The sequence below is a fragment of the Melospiza melodia genome, chromosome 24 (assembly GCF_035770615.1).
Source record: "Melospiza melodia melodia isolate bMelMel2 chromosome 24, bMelMel2.pri, whole genome shotgun sequence".
Classification (NCBI taxonomy): Eukaryota; Metazoa; Chordata; class Aves; order Passeriformes; family Passerellidae; genus Melospiza; species Melospiza melodia.
The window spans coordinates 8,578,949-8,596,305 of NC_086217.1; the positions used below are offsets into that span (position 1 = coordinate 8,578,949).

At 41.9% G+C, this 17,357-nt stretch overlaps 1 protein-coding gene across 2 annotated transcripts; it reads left to right on the forward strand.

Moving 5' to 3' along the window:
* The first annotated feature begins 169 nt into the window (after positions 1–169).
* On the forward strand, positions 170–15,763 carry DGKE (diacylglycerol kinase epsilon). Of its 2 annotated transcripts, none has more exons than XM_063175941.1 (11): positions 170–791; positions 2,328–2,487; positions 2,946–3,065; positions 4,053–4,196; positions 5,925–6,082; positions 6,369–6,420; positions 6,605–6,718; positions 7,210–7,281; positions 7,790–7,917; positions 8,816–8,927; positions 9,086–9,477. In XM_063175941.1, the coding sequence occupies exons 1-11, from the start codon at positions 346–348 to the stop codon at positions 9,113–9,115; spliced, it is 1,536 nt and encodes a 511-aa protein (XP_063032011.1). In that variant the 5' UTR covers positions 170–345; the 3' UTR covers positions 9,116–9,477. The 2 variants fall into 2 exon arrangements, with proteins under 2 accessions (XP_063032011.1, XP_063032010.1); XM_063175940.1 differs by lacking the exon at positions 9,086–9,477 and adding an exon at positions 9,748–15,763 and having other exon boundaries at positions 174–791.
* The last annotated feature ends 1,594 nt before the right edge of the window (positions 15,764–17,357 follow it).

Genomic DNA, 17,357 nt, shown 5'->3' on the forward strand with positions numbered 1-17,357 from the left:
CAGCTCCGGGCGGGCCGAGGGCCGGAGCTCGCTGTCCGCTCCGCCCCGTGTTCCCCGCGACGAGGCGCAGCCGGGGCCGTGCGTTCGCGCCCTCCCGGCCCGGGGACAGCGGCAGGAGGAGCCCGGGCACGGCCGGCGCCGCGCGAGGCCCGGGCGGGCGGCGCAGGAGCCCCAGCGGAACGCTGCCGTCGGCCCGATGCGGCGCAGGTCGGTGCCGAGCCGTGAGGAGGGATTGGAAGATGGTGCGTGAAGCTGCGCCTTGGCTCCCTGAGCGAAGGGGCCGTTGCGGGGCTCGCCCCGCCGCCTGCCCGGGAGGTGCGAGGGGTTAGGCCGGGGAGCGCAGGGATGGAGGGCTCGGGCGATGCCTCCCCCGCCGGGGCCGACTGGCGCCTGCTGCTGTGGACCCTGTGCTCCGTGCTGCTGCCCGTGCTCATCACGGCCTGGTGCAGCTTCCAGCGGTCGCGGCGGCAGCTGCTGATCCGGGACATCTTCCGCAAGAGCAAGCACGACTGGCACTACACGGACCTGTTCGGGTCGCCCTCGTACTGCTGCGTGTGCGCCCAGCACATCCTGCGCGGCGCCTTCTGCAGCTGCTGCGGGCTGCGCGTCTGCGAGCCCTGCCTGAAGGAGGCGGACCGGCGCTTCCTCTGCAAGGAGATCACGATGAGGGGCACCGCCGGGGCCCCCAGCTCCATGCCGCACCACTGGATCAGGGGCAATGTCCCTCTCTGCAGCTGCTGCATGGTCTGCAAACAACAGTGCGGCACGCAGCCCAAGCTCTGCGACTACAGGTACTGCAAGGCGGTCTGACAGCGTGGGAGCACTGCAGTGCCATGTCAGTGTTGTGTTTTCTACAGGGTTGTTGGGAGACCACACCCCAAAAGAGATCCTGCAGTAGTCAGATAAGATACTATTAAAAAAAAAAACAGCTTCAAAGAACCTAAAATTAAAATGGGTGCTTGTGAGTCATAGATTAAGAGTGTGGCATTGCATCTCACGTCCACTCGCTCTCTTAATTGCATTACTCCAGCATGATGTGCAGGCTGCTGTATAATTACATACTAGAGACTCTCAGTGTCCAAGGGAGTTTGTATTTTAGGGGATGGTATTAGGAAGTTTCTAATAAATTTTTTGGTTGTACAGTGGATAGCCTGAGCAGTTTGACTGGCACAGCTCACAGTTCAGAAAACCAAAGTGGGCATCTCAAAATTGGTATCTGCTCTGTGTAAATAGAGCAAACAATGTTCTGTAAAGAGCAGTAAGCTACCGCAATATATTGATAAAGATTGTGTTAAGAGTGTTTTAAAAATATAGTGGACCATTACATGGACTTGCACTGTCATTAGTAAGGTTGCTTGCAAAGTTTTCAGTGCCAAAATGCAATGACAGGTGCCCAGTGTGTTACTTCAGCCTACTCAGAGGATCTTTTCAGCCTAGATTCTGCCAGCTTTTTCTTTGCTTCTACGTGATACTGTCAAACTCCTTGGGAAGTAAGCAGAATTACGGAGAAGAAGAGCAGATCATCAGAAACAAAACCTTGAGAGTGTGTGTGGGAGAGGGAAGGGCAGGAATTTGGAGGCAAATGGGAAAGGAAGGAAGAAGAGGAAAAGAGAGTCAGAGCATAGGCCAAGTGTCATTGATACTCTAGATGTGCGTTGGATTAGTCAGGAGCACTCCAAAAATAGCTTTCCCAGCTGCTTAAATCAAGGCTTTGGATGTAGTAAATGAGGATTAACATTCTGCAGAGGCTGGAAGTGGATATTGCAGTATTTCCTCTTGTTCTAGTCTTGTTTTCCAGGACAGCTTTTAGAATAGGTCATGAAGCAAAGCAGTTTTGCATAACTAAATCCCATCAGCCTTGTACACTTCTGTGTAATCTTTTAGGTTTCATGTGTGAAGGGGTATTATCAATCTTAAGTAATGTATTCATTCGTGACTTGCCTCACTGTATTGAATTGAGCTCCAGTATTTTATCTGTGCTCTCTAAGATGAACAGGGGTTGAGGTTCTTTTACAGGTTTTCAGTGTCATTGTTAATATTACAAGCAGGAGCATATTTATAGCACCTATTTTTTAATTAAAAAGAACTGAATTCGTCTAAAACTGTTGGATTTTTTTCCCAGCAGAATTCAAATCTTTCCTAGACCTGCAAGCACATGACCAAATTTATGTAATTTTCTATAGCCAATACATAATCTTTCAGGGAGTGAAAATATTACTTATAATGGTGCATGTGAACATAAATATTTTGACAAAAGTCTAAAATAAATGAGCAAAATCACTGTGCCTGTTTGAAGATTGTTTTCAGGTGTTCTGGTCTTTTTTCAGGTGTGTGTGGTGTCAGTACACTGTGCATGATGAATGCATGGTGGATAGTTTGAGGACTGAGGATTGTACATTTGGAGAATTCAAAGACTTAATTATTCCACCCTACTATTTGTCTGCAATCAACCAGATGCGTAAAGAGAAAAGAACCAGCTATGAAAAGGTAATGGCCTGCTGCTTCTTGGGTTTAGAATATACCAAAACAACAACCAAATAAACCCACAGACAGACCTTGAAATTTGAACTCAATACATTGTGACAGTAGCAATTGTCAGGTAAATGTTTCAAGATCTGTTAAGAACTTGCTGTGTTAATTTAGAGGTGTTTGTCATTTTACTAACGTGGTTGTTGAAATATAAGCAGATGTGGATTTGTCTACCTTACTTCCTTGAATTTTTGTGAGTTTTTTACTGCTTTGTTCATAGCATTGTAGTATTCATTGTCCTGAGCACTGCAGAATCTTCGGCCTTGATGTGTCAGAAGTATTTGTGTTTTGTCTACTTCAGACTAGCTGGTGACTTTCTCATTTCAGCCCTTGCAGGGGATGGGGCTCAGAGCAAGGTTGTAAACATTTTCAGATGTGCAGTATTTGTGTGACTGACTGGTTTTTACCTTTTGCAGGTGGTCCCTTACTGCAGTAAGCACTGGATGCCAATAATGGTGCTGGCCAATACTCGCAGTGGAACCAACATGGGTGAAATATTTCTAGGAGAATTTAAAATGCTGCTGAACCCTGTTCAGGTATTCACAGTGCAAAGCCACCATAACAAAACCAAGGTTTAGATCAGAATAGATATCATCTTGTTTTCACAATGGCTGTAGGGTCTGTGGAAGATCAGTAAAGGAAACAAATTCATGCAGTTTGTTCTTTTAGCAAGGAACAGCTTCACAGAGAGCAACAAAATATGCAGAGGCTTCTCCCAGCCCCAAGTTTGTTAGGATTCTAATACCAGTCCATTTTTTTTGCTTATGGTAATACATGCAGTAATTCAGTCAGAATTACTGCTTGTATTACCAGTATTACCAATTTACTGCATGTATTACCATATTACCAATTCAGTGGTACCAAAAGTATACCACTTTTGAAACAGTGTACACTTTTTAGACAATAACCCATTTTAATCTTCTTTATAGGCAACCTGTATTTGAATCCTCACTTTATGTGTGGAAATGTCAGCCCTGACAGTTTTGCTTTGTGTAGTTGCTTTCCCCTTAAAATCCCCTGGGATGGCTCAGGATGTTGTGTAAGGCAGGCAGTTGTTCTTGGATTTCCTGGCTGCACCTTAATACTCTTCCTTTGAAGCTCAAAACCCAGCTGTAAAATACAGCCCAAGAGAAATCACTGTGTTTCTGTTTCAAATGCATCCCAAAAAGGCTTTAAAGAATAAACCTCTTTGTGTGCTGAGTATTTTAAAATTACTTTTATCTGAAGTCTTTCATCTTTACAGAATTCATCTTCATGCTTCTAGATACAGACTGTTCCAAGGGTTCTGTCAGCTCAGTTTATCAATGCCATTTAATCCTAGGGAGGCAGCTGGTGCTCTGTTGTGAATTTGGGAAACAAATCCTGCTCATGAAAGTCAAGACAACTCCTTTGCTAGTGTAATATTGCAAATGGAGAATATTTGTTTTGCATTAGAGTTAACTTCTTGAAGTTGTTTGTCTGTGAGGCAAATCCTGAGTCCCGTTCTGTGAACTTACAGAATTCCTTATTTTCCTTTTTTCTAGGTTTTTGATCTCAGCAAAATTGCACCTGCTAAAGCTCTCCAGCTCTGCACTTGGCTGCCCTGCAATGCTGTCAGGGTTCTGGTCTGTGGTGGGGATGGCACAGTGGGCTGGGTCCTGGATGCAATTGATGAAATGAAGATAAAGGTATTGTGTTTTAAATTAAAAGGTGACATGAGTTTTGATGTTGCCAAAGTTCTACCTCTCATCTCTTACCTGCATTTATTGCCTTCATCTTCCTGAATAGGCTTACAGAGGAATATTTGCATAATTGCTTATTCATATTGGAAAGGGGTGTGGGAAATGCATCTTATTATTCCTTGTAGTTAAAGGAAAATATGAACACTTTAGATTTTAATTTATATTAATAGTAGTTCTTTTCTGCAAAACAAGGAGAGAACAAACTGCTGGATATTTTCTGCATTGTTTTTTCCTCTTTGTCTGAACAGATTTATATTGTCATGGATGGTATTGCTGATATTGGCTGGTGTGCTCTGACTGCTCCCTTCTCCCAGGACACTCAGTGTTTTATAATAACCTCATCGTTTTGCCAGCTATTCTGGTTATGTTGCCAGTGCATAAATGAGTGCAGTCATTTGCTTCTGCTCCTTGTCATATGTTCTGAAGAGTCTGTCTGTCTGCAGCCTTGCCTATTAGCTGCAAGTAGAGGAGAAAAAAACAAACTCTGTTTACTGTGGATTTGAAATGGAAGATGTTCTCATTTATGGGATGCTCCTAAGACCTCCTGAGAAAATTAAGAATGGAAAATAATTTTAATAAACTTTATTGCTTAACCTAATAAACTTTTTCTCTTGTGCTGAAAGAAAAAAAGTTTTTATATCAAAGTTTTTTACTGCAGCTTTCTTGTTAATACATAAAATGTTGTTATTACAACTTCACGCATAGTCCAACAACCTCTTTGAGAATTATTGTGTGCTGATGAAGTAGAAATAAAGTAACTATTAAGGTTAATGAATATGAGTATATGGTTGTGTGGTCCTGGGCACTTGATACATTGTCCCTCAGTGCTGATATAGTTGATGAAATCTGGGTTTTTCTTTGTCCTGTTCAAATTGAGTCATTGGTATTAGGTAAACTGTAGAGATTTATCAGCAAAACCTTTTTCTTATCAGCAGTAGGTTATTTGCTCCCTTCATTTATCTTGACTCTCAAATACAGGTTGATACCTGGCTGATAACCTTTCTGGATAAAACAGTAACCAAAGTGCCAGTTTACTGCAAGTGCTTTTCACAGCTGAGTTGCAAAGGCCACAGTGCAGCTGAAGTAATTGTTCACCCTCCTGTGGTCAGGAGAGCCAAGGCCTTTGCTAAGGGGGCTGTTCTGAGCAGCTCCTGTCACTGTGCTCTGCAGAGCTGCTCTTCACCTGCTCCATGTGTGGGTGACAGCCTGAAACTGAGACCCTGACTGTGCTCCTTGAAGTGTCTGTGTTTCTGTGTGTGGTTGAGCACTGGTACTCTGTGCATCTGTTGTTTAGACCTAACCTCACTCAGTCTTGTAGGAGCATTTTGGTGTCTTGTTGCAGTTCACAGCCACGTGTGTTACATCTCTCAGTGTTCCTGTCACTTCCCAGATCCAAAGCATCATTCCTGGGAAGGAATACTCTGCTCAGTGTTCATAAATGTGTTGTTCCCATATTGTGTTTGTATCTCTTTCCTTCTCACAATGATTTAACATTTCCTTCCTTTACCTTATGTCTGGGTAAGTAGCTCAGTGTGCCACCTGCTCTGCCAGCCCAGAGCTCTGCTCTGTTACAGGCTGCTGGGAAGGTGAATTGATCTAACCTGAGCACTGGGGATGGAAGGGAGGCAATGAGTGCTGGAGCAGGAGCTAATCTGCAGTGGTTTTGTGTCCTAGGGGCAAGAACGATATATCCCACAAGTGGCAGTTTTACCTCTGGGAACAGGGAATGACCTGTCTAATACTCTGGGCTGGGGTGCAGGTTATGCTGGAGAAGTCCCTGTAGAGCAGATCTTACGAAATGTCATGGAGGCAGATGGAATCAAACTAGACAGGTAAGGAACAGTGAAAAGATAAAATGTACAGAAACAAACACTGCTGTAGCTCTACTGATAGTCCACTGCAGCAGTTTCTTTACATAAACACAAGTATTGCCAGGAGCTACAACCTAACTGAGGTCTGAATTTAGTCTTTTAGTTGTTCTACAGGGCTTAACTCTTTCATTATTTAACTAAATTTGAGTGTTTTGCCTTAATCCCAGTATACATAAGAGATTCCTAACTACAGCTTTGATACTGAGGACTGTCTGTCTCAATCTAAGTACCAACTGTTGTTTTTCAGATGGAAGGTTCAAGTAACAAACAAAGGATACTACAACTTAAGGAAACCAAAGGTATTGTTTGCAAGTATAATATGAATTCTGTTAAATACTCTATGTTTGTCTTTTTTTGTTGTTGTTATCAACTTCCCATTAAACACTGAATTTTAAACCCTAATAATGATTTTTAACAAGGCATATAATAATGATTCTTAATAATGTTTTTTAACAAGGCATAATTGGAAGTTCTGTCTTACAGGTATTCACAATGAACAACTACTTCTCTGTAGGACCTGATGCTCTTATGGCTCTGAATTTCCATGCCCATCGTGAGAAAACTCCCTCTCTGTTTTCCAGCAGAATCATCAATAAGGTGTGTTTGCTAAAGGGGCATTTCCTCCTTGGAGTTGTTGATTTGACTTCAGGCTATTTTAGGTTCACATTCCTTTACACTACATCCTTCTTGTCACTTTAAGAGTTTGAATTAACTATTTTTAGGGAAAGGGATTCTATGGGTAAAACATGTTGGCACGCCCACTCATGAGTGTTCTGCCTTGCCTCTGCTTGCTTAGAAAATTTGCTGTTTGCTCAGTTTTTGCTCAGAATTTCTCATTTGCTTTGAAACCTCATGAGTTAAGTGCTTATTCCCTTTTCAAGTGGAAATCTAGTTTCTTATGCAAGTTGCAGCTCATTTCATGAGGAAGGTCTAGTTCAAGGATGTGCAAATATATTATGTGTATGTTTTAGATAAGGTTTGCACAGCCATAACTATACATAAATATTTCAAATAGTGTTCCTATGTATTATCTTTTTCTAACAATATTTTCTTTTCTCCCCATTTTGTTTGGGGTTTTTTTTTTGTAGGCTGTTTATTTTTTTTATGGAACCAAAGACTGCTTAGTACAAGAATGTAAAGATCTTAACAAAAAGGTTGAGGTAAGTTTTTTAACTTGCTTATTCTCTGGACAGTCAGTGAAGTGTAAAAACTTACCTTGTGAAAGAAAAGGAGAGAAGCTTTGCTCTTTACCATATTTACACTTAATGATATTTGTGTGAGGGTGGCTGTGGCCTTGGGGTATTTTTGTGTTCCGTTTGCTATCTGCAGCTTACTTCATGGAATTCATGTCTTTGGGCTTACAGCAAATTCCTGACTTTTTTCCTGGCCTTGACTCAGTTCTATGAGTGCAAGCACTGATATTCAGCTATAGTTTGCCATAGCCCTAGAGGCTTACATAAGTGAGAGTTCCTTTTTTCTTTTCTCTACTAATAGAAATTTACTGTCTGATTTCTTAAAGATTTTTTTAAATATGGAAAGAAAACACATTTTGTTGGTGCAGGGCCAATTTTTCTTTAAGTGGAAGCCTATTGAATGCATAAAGTAGATAAGTTCTATTGAAGTACTGAATTTGATCCAGAGTAATTAACTTCTGCTTGTCTTTTAAAGCTAGAGTTGGATGGTGAGAGGATTGAGTTGCCCAATTTGGAAGGCATCATTGTGCTGAATATTGGATACTGGGGAGGTGGCTGCAGGCTCTGGGAAGGAATGGGGGATGAACCTTATCCTTTGGCAAGGTACAGAGGGCATTTTTTGCTTTGTTTTTTCCTTTAACAGTTCTTGCAGTGTAAGGAATTCCCTCAGCAGATTGTGCTTTAGTAGCCAGGCTTGTCTGCAGGCTGGAAGGATTCCTTGGGACAGGCTATCTCACATTTGTTTATTTTCCTTGGAGTAAAGCCATCCTATACATCAAGGGGGTTTTAAGACTATCTCAAAATGTCTGGCATGACAGACAGCAGAAGCATTGGAGAGAGAGGCTATTAACAATAAAGTGAGCCTTCAAAAAGTAGAAGATAGATCCATTTAAGAATCTAAAATACCACATCTCATTAGAGGTTAAAATGGAAAGTAGAAAACAAAACATGTCCAAAATTTTGACTCCCATGTTGGGAGCAATACCAAAGAGAAAAATAACTTCAAACATTAATTATTCCCTGTTGTGACTTCCTTCTTCAGAAGGCATCTGTATAAATATACACATAGTTTTGTTACAAGGCTTACAATCCTGAATTTCTAAAAAATACTTGGGCATGGTCCTTACCCAGATCTAAAATATTAAGCCATTAAAAGATTTTATTTTTGATGAATATCTGAGTAAAAAGACAGAAAATTGTACAAGTTTATGGAAGAGAAATCCACTGTGAGCCTTAAATGTGCACAATAAGCCTTGGAAAGTCATACATCCCTGATTTCAGAGGCCAGCTCAGGTGTGCTGACTGGTGAATTGCTCCATAGCTGTTTGATGGCTTTCTTTGCTGCTCAGTGGGGTTTGTGCTCCAGCACAAAAACATAAATGTATTGGTGGCACAACATTTGTCTTCTCTCTGGGAATAGCAGTAAGAGGACATAATATTTGGGGATATGTGCTGGAGCTCATCAGCTCACTGAAAGAAGTCTCATTTTTTCATTTCATAGACATGATGATGGACTTCTGGAGGTTGTTGGTGTTCATGGTTCTTTCCACTGTGCCCAGATCCAGGTGAAACTGGCAAATCCTGTTCGCCTAGGGCAGGCACACACAGTGAGGGTAAGTGCTGCTTAGGCACCTGTTCTCCTAAATATTTTTTAATACACAATACAGAATCTCAAGCACTCAACTGCTTGAATCAGATCTGAAGTTGCAGTTTGCAGTTGAAATGGATATTTCTCTTGTTTAGTAAAAATGTATTATATCATAATACACAGACCTCTGTTGCTGTGGTTGGTGGCCTGTGAGTGCCACTCACAGTTTCTCCCTGGCCAGGCTGTGAATGTGTATTGCAGCTGTAAAAGGTGATTTCAGCCCCTTTGAACTGCTGTGGTTGTGTTGCTGTGTTTGGTACAGCTGTTTGATTGCTGTGGTTGTGTTATGTTTGGTACAGCTGTTTTGATTGCTGGGTTGTGTTGTTGTTTGGTACAGCTGTTTGATTGCTGTGTTTGGTACAGCTGGTTTGATTGCTGTGTTTGGTACAGCTGTTTGATTGCTGTGGTTGTGTTATGTTTGGTACAGCTGTTGTGATTGCTGGGTTGTGTTGTTGTTTGGTACAGCTGTTTGATTGCTGTGTTTGGTACAGCTGTTTGATTGCTGGGTTGTGTTGTGTTTGGTACAGCTGTTGTGATTGCTGTGTTTGGTACAGCTGTTGTGATTGCTGTGGTTATGTTGTTGTTTGGTACAGCTGTTTGATTGCTGTGTTTGGTACAGCTGTTGTGATTGCTGTGGTTGTGTTGTGTTTGGTACAGCTGTTTGATTGCTGTGTTTGGTACAGCTGTTGTGATTGCTGTGGTTGTGTTGTGTTTGGTACAGCTGTTTGATTGCTGTGTTTGGTACAGCTGTTGTGATTGCTGGGTTGTGTTGTGTTTGGTACCAGCTGATCCTGAAGAGCTCCAAGATGCCGATGCAGGTGGATGGGGAGCCCTGGGCACAGGGGCCCTGCACTGTCACCATCACTCACAAGACCCATGCTCTGATGTTGTACCACTCTGGGGAGCAGACAGATGATGATGATGCCTCCAGCCTGTCAGAGTGACACCAGGGCAGGGAGCAGTTGGATCAAGACCTGGAGATTTTGTGGAATTGGGATTTGATGTGCGGCAGTGAGGAACTTCAGCTCATTAAAACACCCATGTCTGATCTGGACTGAGGTTTATCAACTAAGGTTCATACTTGTGAATGAACTAGAGCTGAGGAAAAAGCCATGCTTCTGCACTCATGGAAACTTTCACAGCTGAATTACCACCACTGGTTTGCTTTAGCTTGGTGGGGATGCCCTCCAGCCTTTCCAGCTGGAACATGTTCCTCTCATGGCTGGAAAGGGACAGATGCTGCAGCCCTTCCTTGCTGTGCAATCAGGTCTCTGCACATACACAGCACAGTGTTTCAGAGAGATGTTTCATACCCTTGGAAAGGGGAACAGCTGGGGTTTGACCTGCTTCCACCTGCCCCAGAGCAGTTCCAGAGCAGAAAATGAGCCCAAGCAGAATATGGGTTGATGTTGTGACAGCAGTCTGCTCCTGGCTGCCATCTCTGCCTGGGAGCAAGAGCAGTAACTCTGTGCACCTGCTCATGCAATGCATTTCTGATAAGCTTCACTGGGAGAGTAGAGGATCTGGGAGCTCTGGGGAAGGTACTCAACAAGAAAATTGCTTTTGGACCAAAGGTTTCTGGAAATGTTATTTAGGAAATGTCCTTTTTCAGTGGCTTTGTAAGCCAAAGAGTACCCTGAGGTCTTGAGTCCCCAACATACAATTCAAAATACTTGTACCATGAATTGCACTGAATGATCCTGTGACTTGACTTTGCTTCAGCTCAGTGAGAGACTAATTCCAGTTTTTGTAAGTAGCAACATCATAGTTTTTGGGCAGGCTTTTTGGAGGAAAACTTGGACAAAGGAGCATCTTCTTTAGCTGTTTAGAGAGAAGGGTTTTAAAGAAATTATGATGATTGGCAAATGTGGGGTATTTTTTAAAAACTTGTTGAAGAACGTGGCTCATAATTACCTGAGAATGATCAGTACTAAGTCAGTCTGTTAACTTTTAATTGTAAGTGTGGAGGTTGAGAGCTGAGGTGCCATTCGTGTGTAGGATTTGATTGTGGAAAAAAGCATGGAAGCATTTGTTTTCTGACTGGCTCTTAGGTGGTAAGAGATGCCTTGTTGGTTACCCTCATTTCCCTTATGGATAGAAAGGGAGAAAAAGATGAGAGGTTGATCCTGGTCGTGGAGGTTCAGAAAACCCACAAGAGCACACAGGGACTGTCAGGCATGTCTGAAGCTTCTCAGGTTAAAAGCTTCTCAGGTGAAAACATCTTCATGGTTAACAAAAGTAGAAGATCTTATTCCTGCTCTTTCTGTTGTAAGAATTTTGAGCCTGCAGCAGGTGAGAATTGAGTTGAGGTTTAAAATATCTCACTGAGTAAATTCAGTTTAGTTACTGAAGGTGCTCTTCCAAGTAGGAAGAGAATTTATGCTGTGTAAGCCAAGATTATAAGAAGGTGAAGGCTTTGGTCTGAAGTTTGAATGTTGCTGCTTTTGTCATGATCCCCCAGTTTTTAAATTTTCTTTATGCTGACTGAAAATGAGACCATTGGGTAAAGTAGGCTATGTTTCTAGGTTTTTTAAAATGAAACCATTTTTCAAAAACCTGTAAAATGATGTTTGCATTAGCACTGAATGATCTATTTATATTTTAAAATAATTTATTGAAACTTGGCAAAGTCAGTATTTTTAAAACCTTCAACTGTAATCCTCTTTGGAAAGCATTTTTAACTTGATGGTATTCCTTGTAGAAAGTGTATGTACTAGAACTTCAATACTACTGATTCTCAGTGAATTTATAGCAGTCTGAAAATGTGATTAGAGTGTAATGAACTGTAAAGCAGAAGCCATTTGTAAATTCCATATTCATTAGCCTTATATGCATAACTTTAATTATTTTATTGTATGTAAATAGAGATGAAAAATAATAGTAAAATATATGTAAAAAGTGTTTAAAATACTTTAAGTATGCTATGCTAGATTAATCCATTACCTTTTTTATTTTAGTTATGAGCTTCAATTTGTATTAGCTTCAAAAATCATACCAGTTATTATTTTTTTAATGACTTGTCGCCATCAGCACCCTAAAAGTATTTAAGTTCTATGCTGTAGTTTTTATGTAACTGTGGTTTACAAACAAATGAGGAATCTGTGGAAAAGCAGGGTATGTGCTCTGAAAAGCAGTGTTTGAAATGACACCACTGGCTACTTTAAACTGTACATAATGCAGTTCAGACTTCCCTGAAGTTGATCAGATGATTATTCAAATTGGCTTGAATAATCAATTTGAATAATATTGGTTTATAGCCCAAGAACCTTGAACTGTTGAAAAACGTCACTCTTTTCACTTCTGACATCTAGAAAAAAATAATTGATGCCAAGGTTGGAAGTGTCCCTGTGTTCCCACAGGTGGGTGGGGCTGTTTGTGCTCCCTCCCACTGCAGCTTTTCATGGGTCCAGTCCAACATGTGTGACATCCCCTGGGAAGGGTAAATCCATCATTCCTGCTGGAGGAACAAAGTGAAAGTAGCATTTAACTGGGTGCTTGTTTGGGACAACCCCTGCTCTGTGGTCTTGGTTTTGGAGGTGAAGTCTGTGTCTCACCAATGGACTGTGAGTGATGGCAGCAAATGTGGCCCTGGGGAAGCCTCTTGAGGAATTGTACCTATGGTTTAGAGAACATTCTGTAAGGCTGAAGTGTCCATTGGGACTCTATAGCTGTCATCATTTGTGTGGCAAAAAAAGGTCTTGTAAAACAGAGTCAGCCCTGGCGTCTGTGGGAAGCCTTGCTGTTTCCAGCTGTTCTTTGCTTTCAATGTTTCCTCCTTTCTGGTGTGTTGCAAATTGGGTTAAAGCCTGTTTGGAATGGCTTTGAGGGAGCTGTTTCCTGTTTTAGCCCAGTTTGCCCTCAGCAATGAGCTCCCAGACTGTCTGGCAGCAGGAATGGACTTGGCTGATTTGTACCAGAGCTGGAGCTGCCCAGTGTGCATTGTGAATATAAACTGCTCCATGCTTTTTCAGTGTTGTAGGTGCATAGAGCACCATTTCAAACAGCTCCTCCATCCAAGGAGTTGCTCCTTGTAGGCTGGAGCCCTGGAAATCCCCACACTAAATTCTCTGTCTGGGAGAGGGGACTCTGCAGCTGGAGCTCCTGTCCTGCACTGAAGAGTTTTCCCTTATCCTATTAATTATAAACATTGGAAAAATTGAGAAAACAATATTTCAAAAAGCCAGATAACAAACTGTTTCTTCTGCCAGTCTGTATATTATAGATTTGTGTAAAATGTACAGGGTAAACAGTAACACTGATTGTCAAGCACTTCAAAGTGAGTTCATGAAGTTTATTTTTAAGTTATATTGTTGCATCTAGTAGCAAGTTTGGTCAGATTCTGATAACTTTCTTTAATGTAGGTTCTCAGTCCTGTGACAGGCAATAGAAAAAGCATAAATCTGCTTGGAGAGCCTTTCTGTGGGTCCTCTCCTGGCTCACAGTACACTGTTCACTCACGTAGAGGGTGTGCTGGGTATTTTTATGTGCACAGAACCTCCTGTCAAAGGCTTTGTCAGACAAGAAAATTGGAATGGCTTCACACAGCTGTTCTTGTGTGTCACTTCTTGGCCCAGTGACCCACCTGGTTGGCTTTTCCAGTCACCATCACCACCAGGACTCCAAAGGTTCCCCAATACCCCTGGCCTGTATTGAATATAATCTTTGTTCTCATTGCTGCTGGGAGGCACGTCCCTTTTCTCCACAGGTTCTGAGAATTGATCCTTGAAGGGTTTGGTTTCAATTGGCCAATTCCTTCTGGTTCTGTGCTACATTGCACTGAAGCTTTTACCGTGTGTGCTGCTGTATCTCACTGGTTAAATAAAAAGCTCTGCACCTTTAGCTGTGATCAGCACAATAGCATCAGTGTTAGAATAGTTACTGGTTTTTACTTGGCAACAAATGCTTTTGGTAGAGCAGCACTGTAACCCAGTTAGTCTCTAGGGGAGAGCAGGACACTTAAAAATCTGCATGTCTCCTAACTGTACTGACTACTAGCAGTTTTCTTCCTTTTGGAAAATAAAAAAAAAATTAAGTCTTCAGTTGGAATTAAATTAGACTGTCTTCAAAAATACTAGGATGTAACTGATTCTTCTGAATGTCAACCACTTAATTTAAAATGCTGTTTTCTTCTGAGAAATGAGAGGTGCTTCTTGAACACAGGGTGAGGCAGCAGTGACCACTTCTTCCTGTGGTAATTGAGTAAATGGAGAGAATTTACACATTCTTTATTTCAGCAATGCTGAGGCCACAGTTGTAAAGCACGATTTTGTCATCTAAGAGTGCTGAATACCCAATTCAGGCTTTGGGCATCTCAGGGAGATACTTCAGGCTGGAAAAAAGCCACATGCCTTGACTAAACCTGGTTGTGTTGTGCAGACTGACCTTGGCTGAGGATCTGGCCCTCAACTGTTCAAAAGTATGAATGTGCTCAAAATTGTACTTTTTAATGCTGCCCTGTGTCCTGTGCTGTGTCCCCCTACTGCTGTATGTAATTAATTCTTTGCATTGTTTAATTTGCAACTTGTTTGTAGATTTCAGCATAAAAATTGTATGTGAGTTTATTGCATTCTGTACCTTCAAGGTTTACATCCCTCAAAAGCCATTTTGTCTGCTACAAACTGCTGTAATCCTTTGAATACCTCCAGCCATCTTCTATTTCTAGGATTTTTGTAGTTAAACAGAATGGATTTTTATTTTTGTAGCTTGTAACTTCAGTATGTATAGTAGCTGTTTAGTAAGTAGTGATCAGAATACTGTAAAATGTTGTTTTTAAGAGCTGTAACTTTTAATTAGTAATTACTCCTTACAGGAAAATGTCAGCATGTTAACAGTTTAAAAAGAATATATTATTTAGCTACACATGCTGTGATGCTGCCACGTGGGATTTATATTGAATGTTTGTCTATATGTTCTAAAGTGGCACTAAACAAGGAAAATATGAGCCTCAAGTGCAAGAAATAGCTCACAAAATAGGCAGTTTTCAATTGAGAAAGGTGACATTTGGAATTCAGTATTTTTTATTTCCCACAGAGCAGTAAGGAGTGATCAGTGGACTCTTAGCAGATCAGTTGTTTCCTTGTGGTGTAGTTTGAGATGTGTATTTAGTGCCCAAACGTGAGCAGACACTGCACCATTCCTGCCCCTCAGAGAGCAGAACCCCAGAGCAGCCCCACAGCTGTGCAGGTTGTGAGGTCTTGCTTGCCATGAAAAAAACAGTTAGCATGAGCTTGGACCTCCAGAATAAAAGTTTAAATCAAAATTTGCAAATTTTTCCTTGCCATCAAGCCATGTTTTCAAACCTCAAACTGGTTTTCCTTTGGTTTTGAAGAGAGGGCAGGCTGAAATGGAAGGGTAAGGAGGTAATCCTGTAGAAGTCATTGTTAGAAAAGCAGAAATGCTGGTTTTATCTGCTGCAGAGGCACAGAGAGTGTGCTTCTGTCTCATACAAATTGTGATGGTTGGTGCAGGGGTTACATGGGCACAGTGTGTGATTTGGGCCAGGTTCTGCCTGAGGAGCTGCAGCTTCAGTGGAGCCCCAGAGCTGCCCCCTCTGGTTACTGCACATTAACACAGGGAAACTGAAAACTCAGTTGTTGTACCATGGCCTCTCTCTGTGACTTGCACTCCCTAAAATTCTCTGTGCAGAAACATCTGCTCTGTATTCTTCATAGAAATTTGTAAATACAGATTTTTTCCCAGCACTGGCTCTGTTACTGAATTTCCTAATGCATCTGTTTGTCTCGTTATTTGTTCTGTATTTCTCTGTAGATTTAAGGGCGTGGATTAAAGTATTTAAACTCACCTTTTCCTTTTCCTTGCTGTGCATAAAAACAAATGTGAGTCTTCAGCTCTGCAACAGCCCCGGGATGAGGATCACTGCCTGCTCTGGGAGGGCTGCAGCTGGATGAGCTTAGGCATTTTGAGAACAAAGTTGTATTTTGTTGAACTCTGTGGCCGTGCTACTGCCTGAAATTCCTGCTGCAAAATTTGAGCATCTCAAACCTCAACAAATTCTAGACAGCATGGTAATGTCATCTGGAGGTAAAACTAACACTGGTAACATGCAAAGATCTCTCAGCAGCTGTTTGCCTGCTCCTGGTTCATTCTTCTCCTTGGGGAGGAGCTGAGGTTTTGTGGATTTCCAATAGGTGTGGTTTAAATGGTTTGAATTCCCAGGCTTCAACAGTTAATGTGAAATGTCCGTGTTCTTATTTCTCACCTCTGTTGACATTGATTTGGGGATCTTAAAACAGCTTCTGATGCTGCACATTACTTACTGGAAGAGGGGAAGGAGCCCTGCAAATGGCTTGGCTGTGATGAGCAGTTTCAAGTAAGAGGTTTAACAGGAGATGTTTTGGTGCCAGTAGAAACTGGAGATGGGGCAGGAGATGCTGCTGAGAGCAAATCAGCAAAACTCCCCCGGGGCTTTCCCCAGCGAGGGGAAACATTCAGGGGGACATTCAGGGATCAAGTGGCTCAAGGCTTTCCCCTGGCGGCAGCAGATGGGTTCCTTTGGGGCCCTTGGAAGTGAATAAATCCTGTGGGGCCACTTTGTCATAGTGTCAGCTCCCTCCCAAGTCCTCTCCTCTGTTCCCTGCTGTCATTTGCACAGAAGAGAGAAGGGCTCTGGCCTCTCAGCTCCTGCATTATGCCACAATCAAATCTTTTAAAGACTATTTGTGTGTTGTTTCCCATTCAGGATGGGGTAGATATTCAGCAGGTTTTTCTTAGATGGATAAGACAATAGTTTCACAGAATTAGGGAGTTTAATACCAGCACAAACAAAATGCAACTAAGTTGCCGCCTTAAAGTTCTGTTGAACTACTTTAGGATCAAGAATGGCTCATGATGGTATTTTCACCTGAATTACCTCCTCTTTTCAATTAGCTTTTATTATTTGATTGGTGGCTCCTCCCACCCTCCCTTAGTGCTTTGGCCAGACTCACACGATTGCCTGTATTTATGTAAATGGAATTGCTACACCGTAAAATGATATACAAATATGTCTACCACACAGAAGCTAATAAATGTGTGAATAAACCCATTTTTCCCATGTAATGGCAGCTGATTGCAGCCTGGGCAACACAGGGATGTGAGCCCATGGAATGAGGAGAACTCTGAGAGGCCACAATTAATTGACTTTTGGAATGACTTCTCTTTTCCACAGTTCTACTTGGCTGAGCAAGATTCACAAATTGCTGTCTTGAACTTTTTTATGGGACAAAATAGCTGCCAATGAAAGTCTAAATTTGAGTCTGCAAACTTTAGACTTTAAGTCTGCAAACTCCAGAGATTTCTTTCCCCAAAACCTTCCTCAGCCCAACTCACATGGAGAACTTGAGGTGGAAATGTTCAATTTGCTCCATGAATGCTTTGTTTGGGCTGACTTTTGAAT

What these genes read in the sequence shown, in the direction of transcription:
- DGKE (XM_063175940.1), top strand. Translation starts at nt 346, where the DNA reads ATGGAGGGCTCGGGCGATGCCTCCCCCGCCGGGGCCGACTGGCGCCTG. An exon ending in TGCTGCTGAACCCTGTTCAG is followed by an intron (nt 3,066 to 4,052) that starts GTATTCACAGTG and finishes CCTTTTTTCTAG; the next exon opens with GTTTTTGATCTCAGCAAAAT. An exon ending in CCAGCAGAATCATCAATAAG is followed by an intron (nt 6,719 to 7,209) that starts GTGTGTTTGCTA and finishes TTTTTTTTGTAG; the next exon opens with GCTGTTTATTTTTTTTATGG.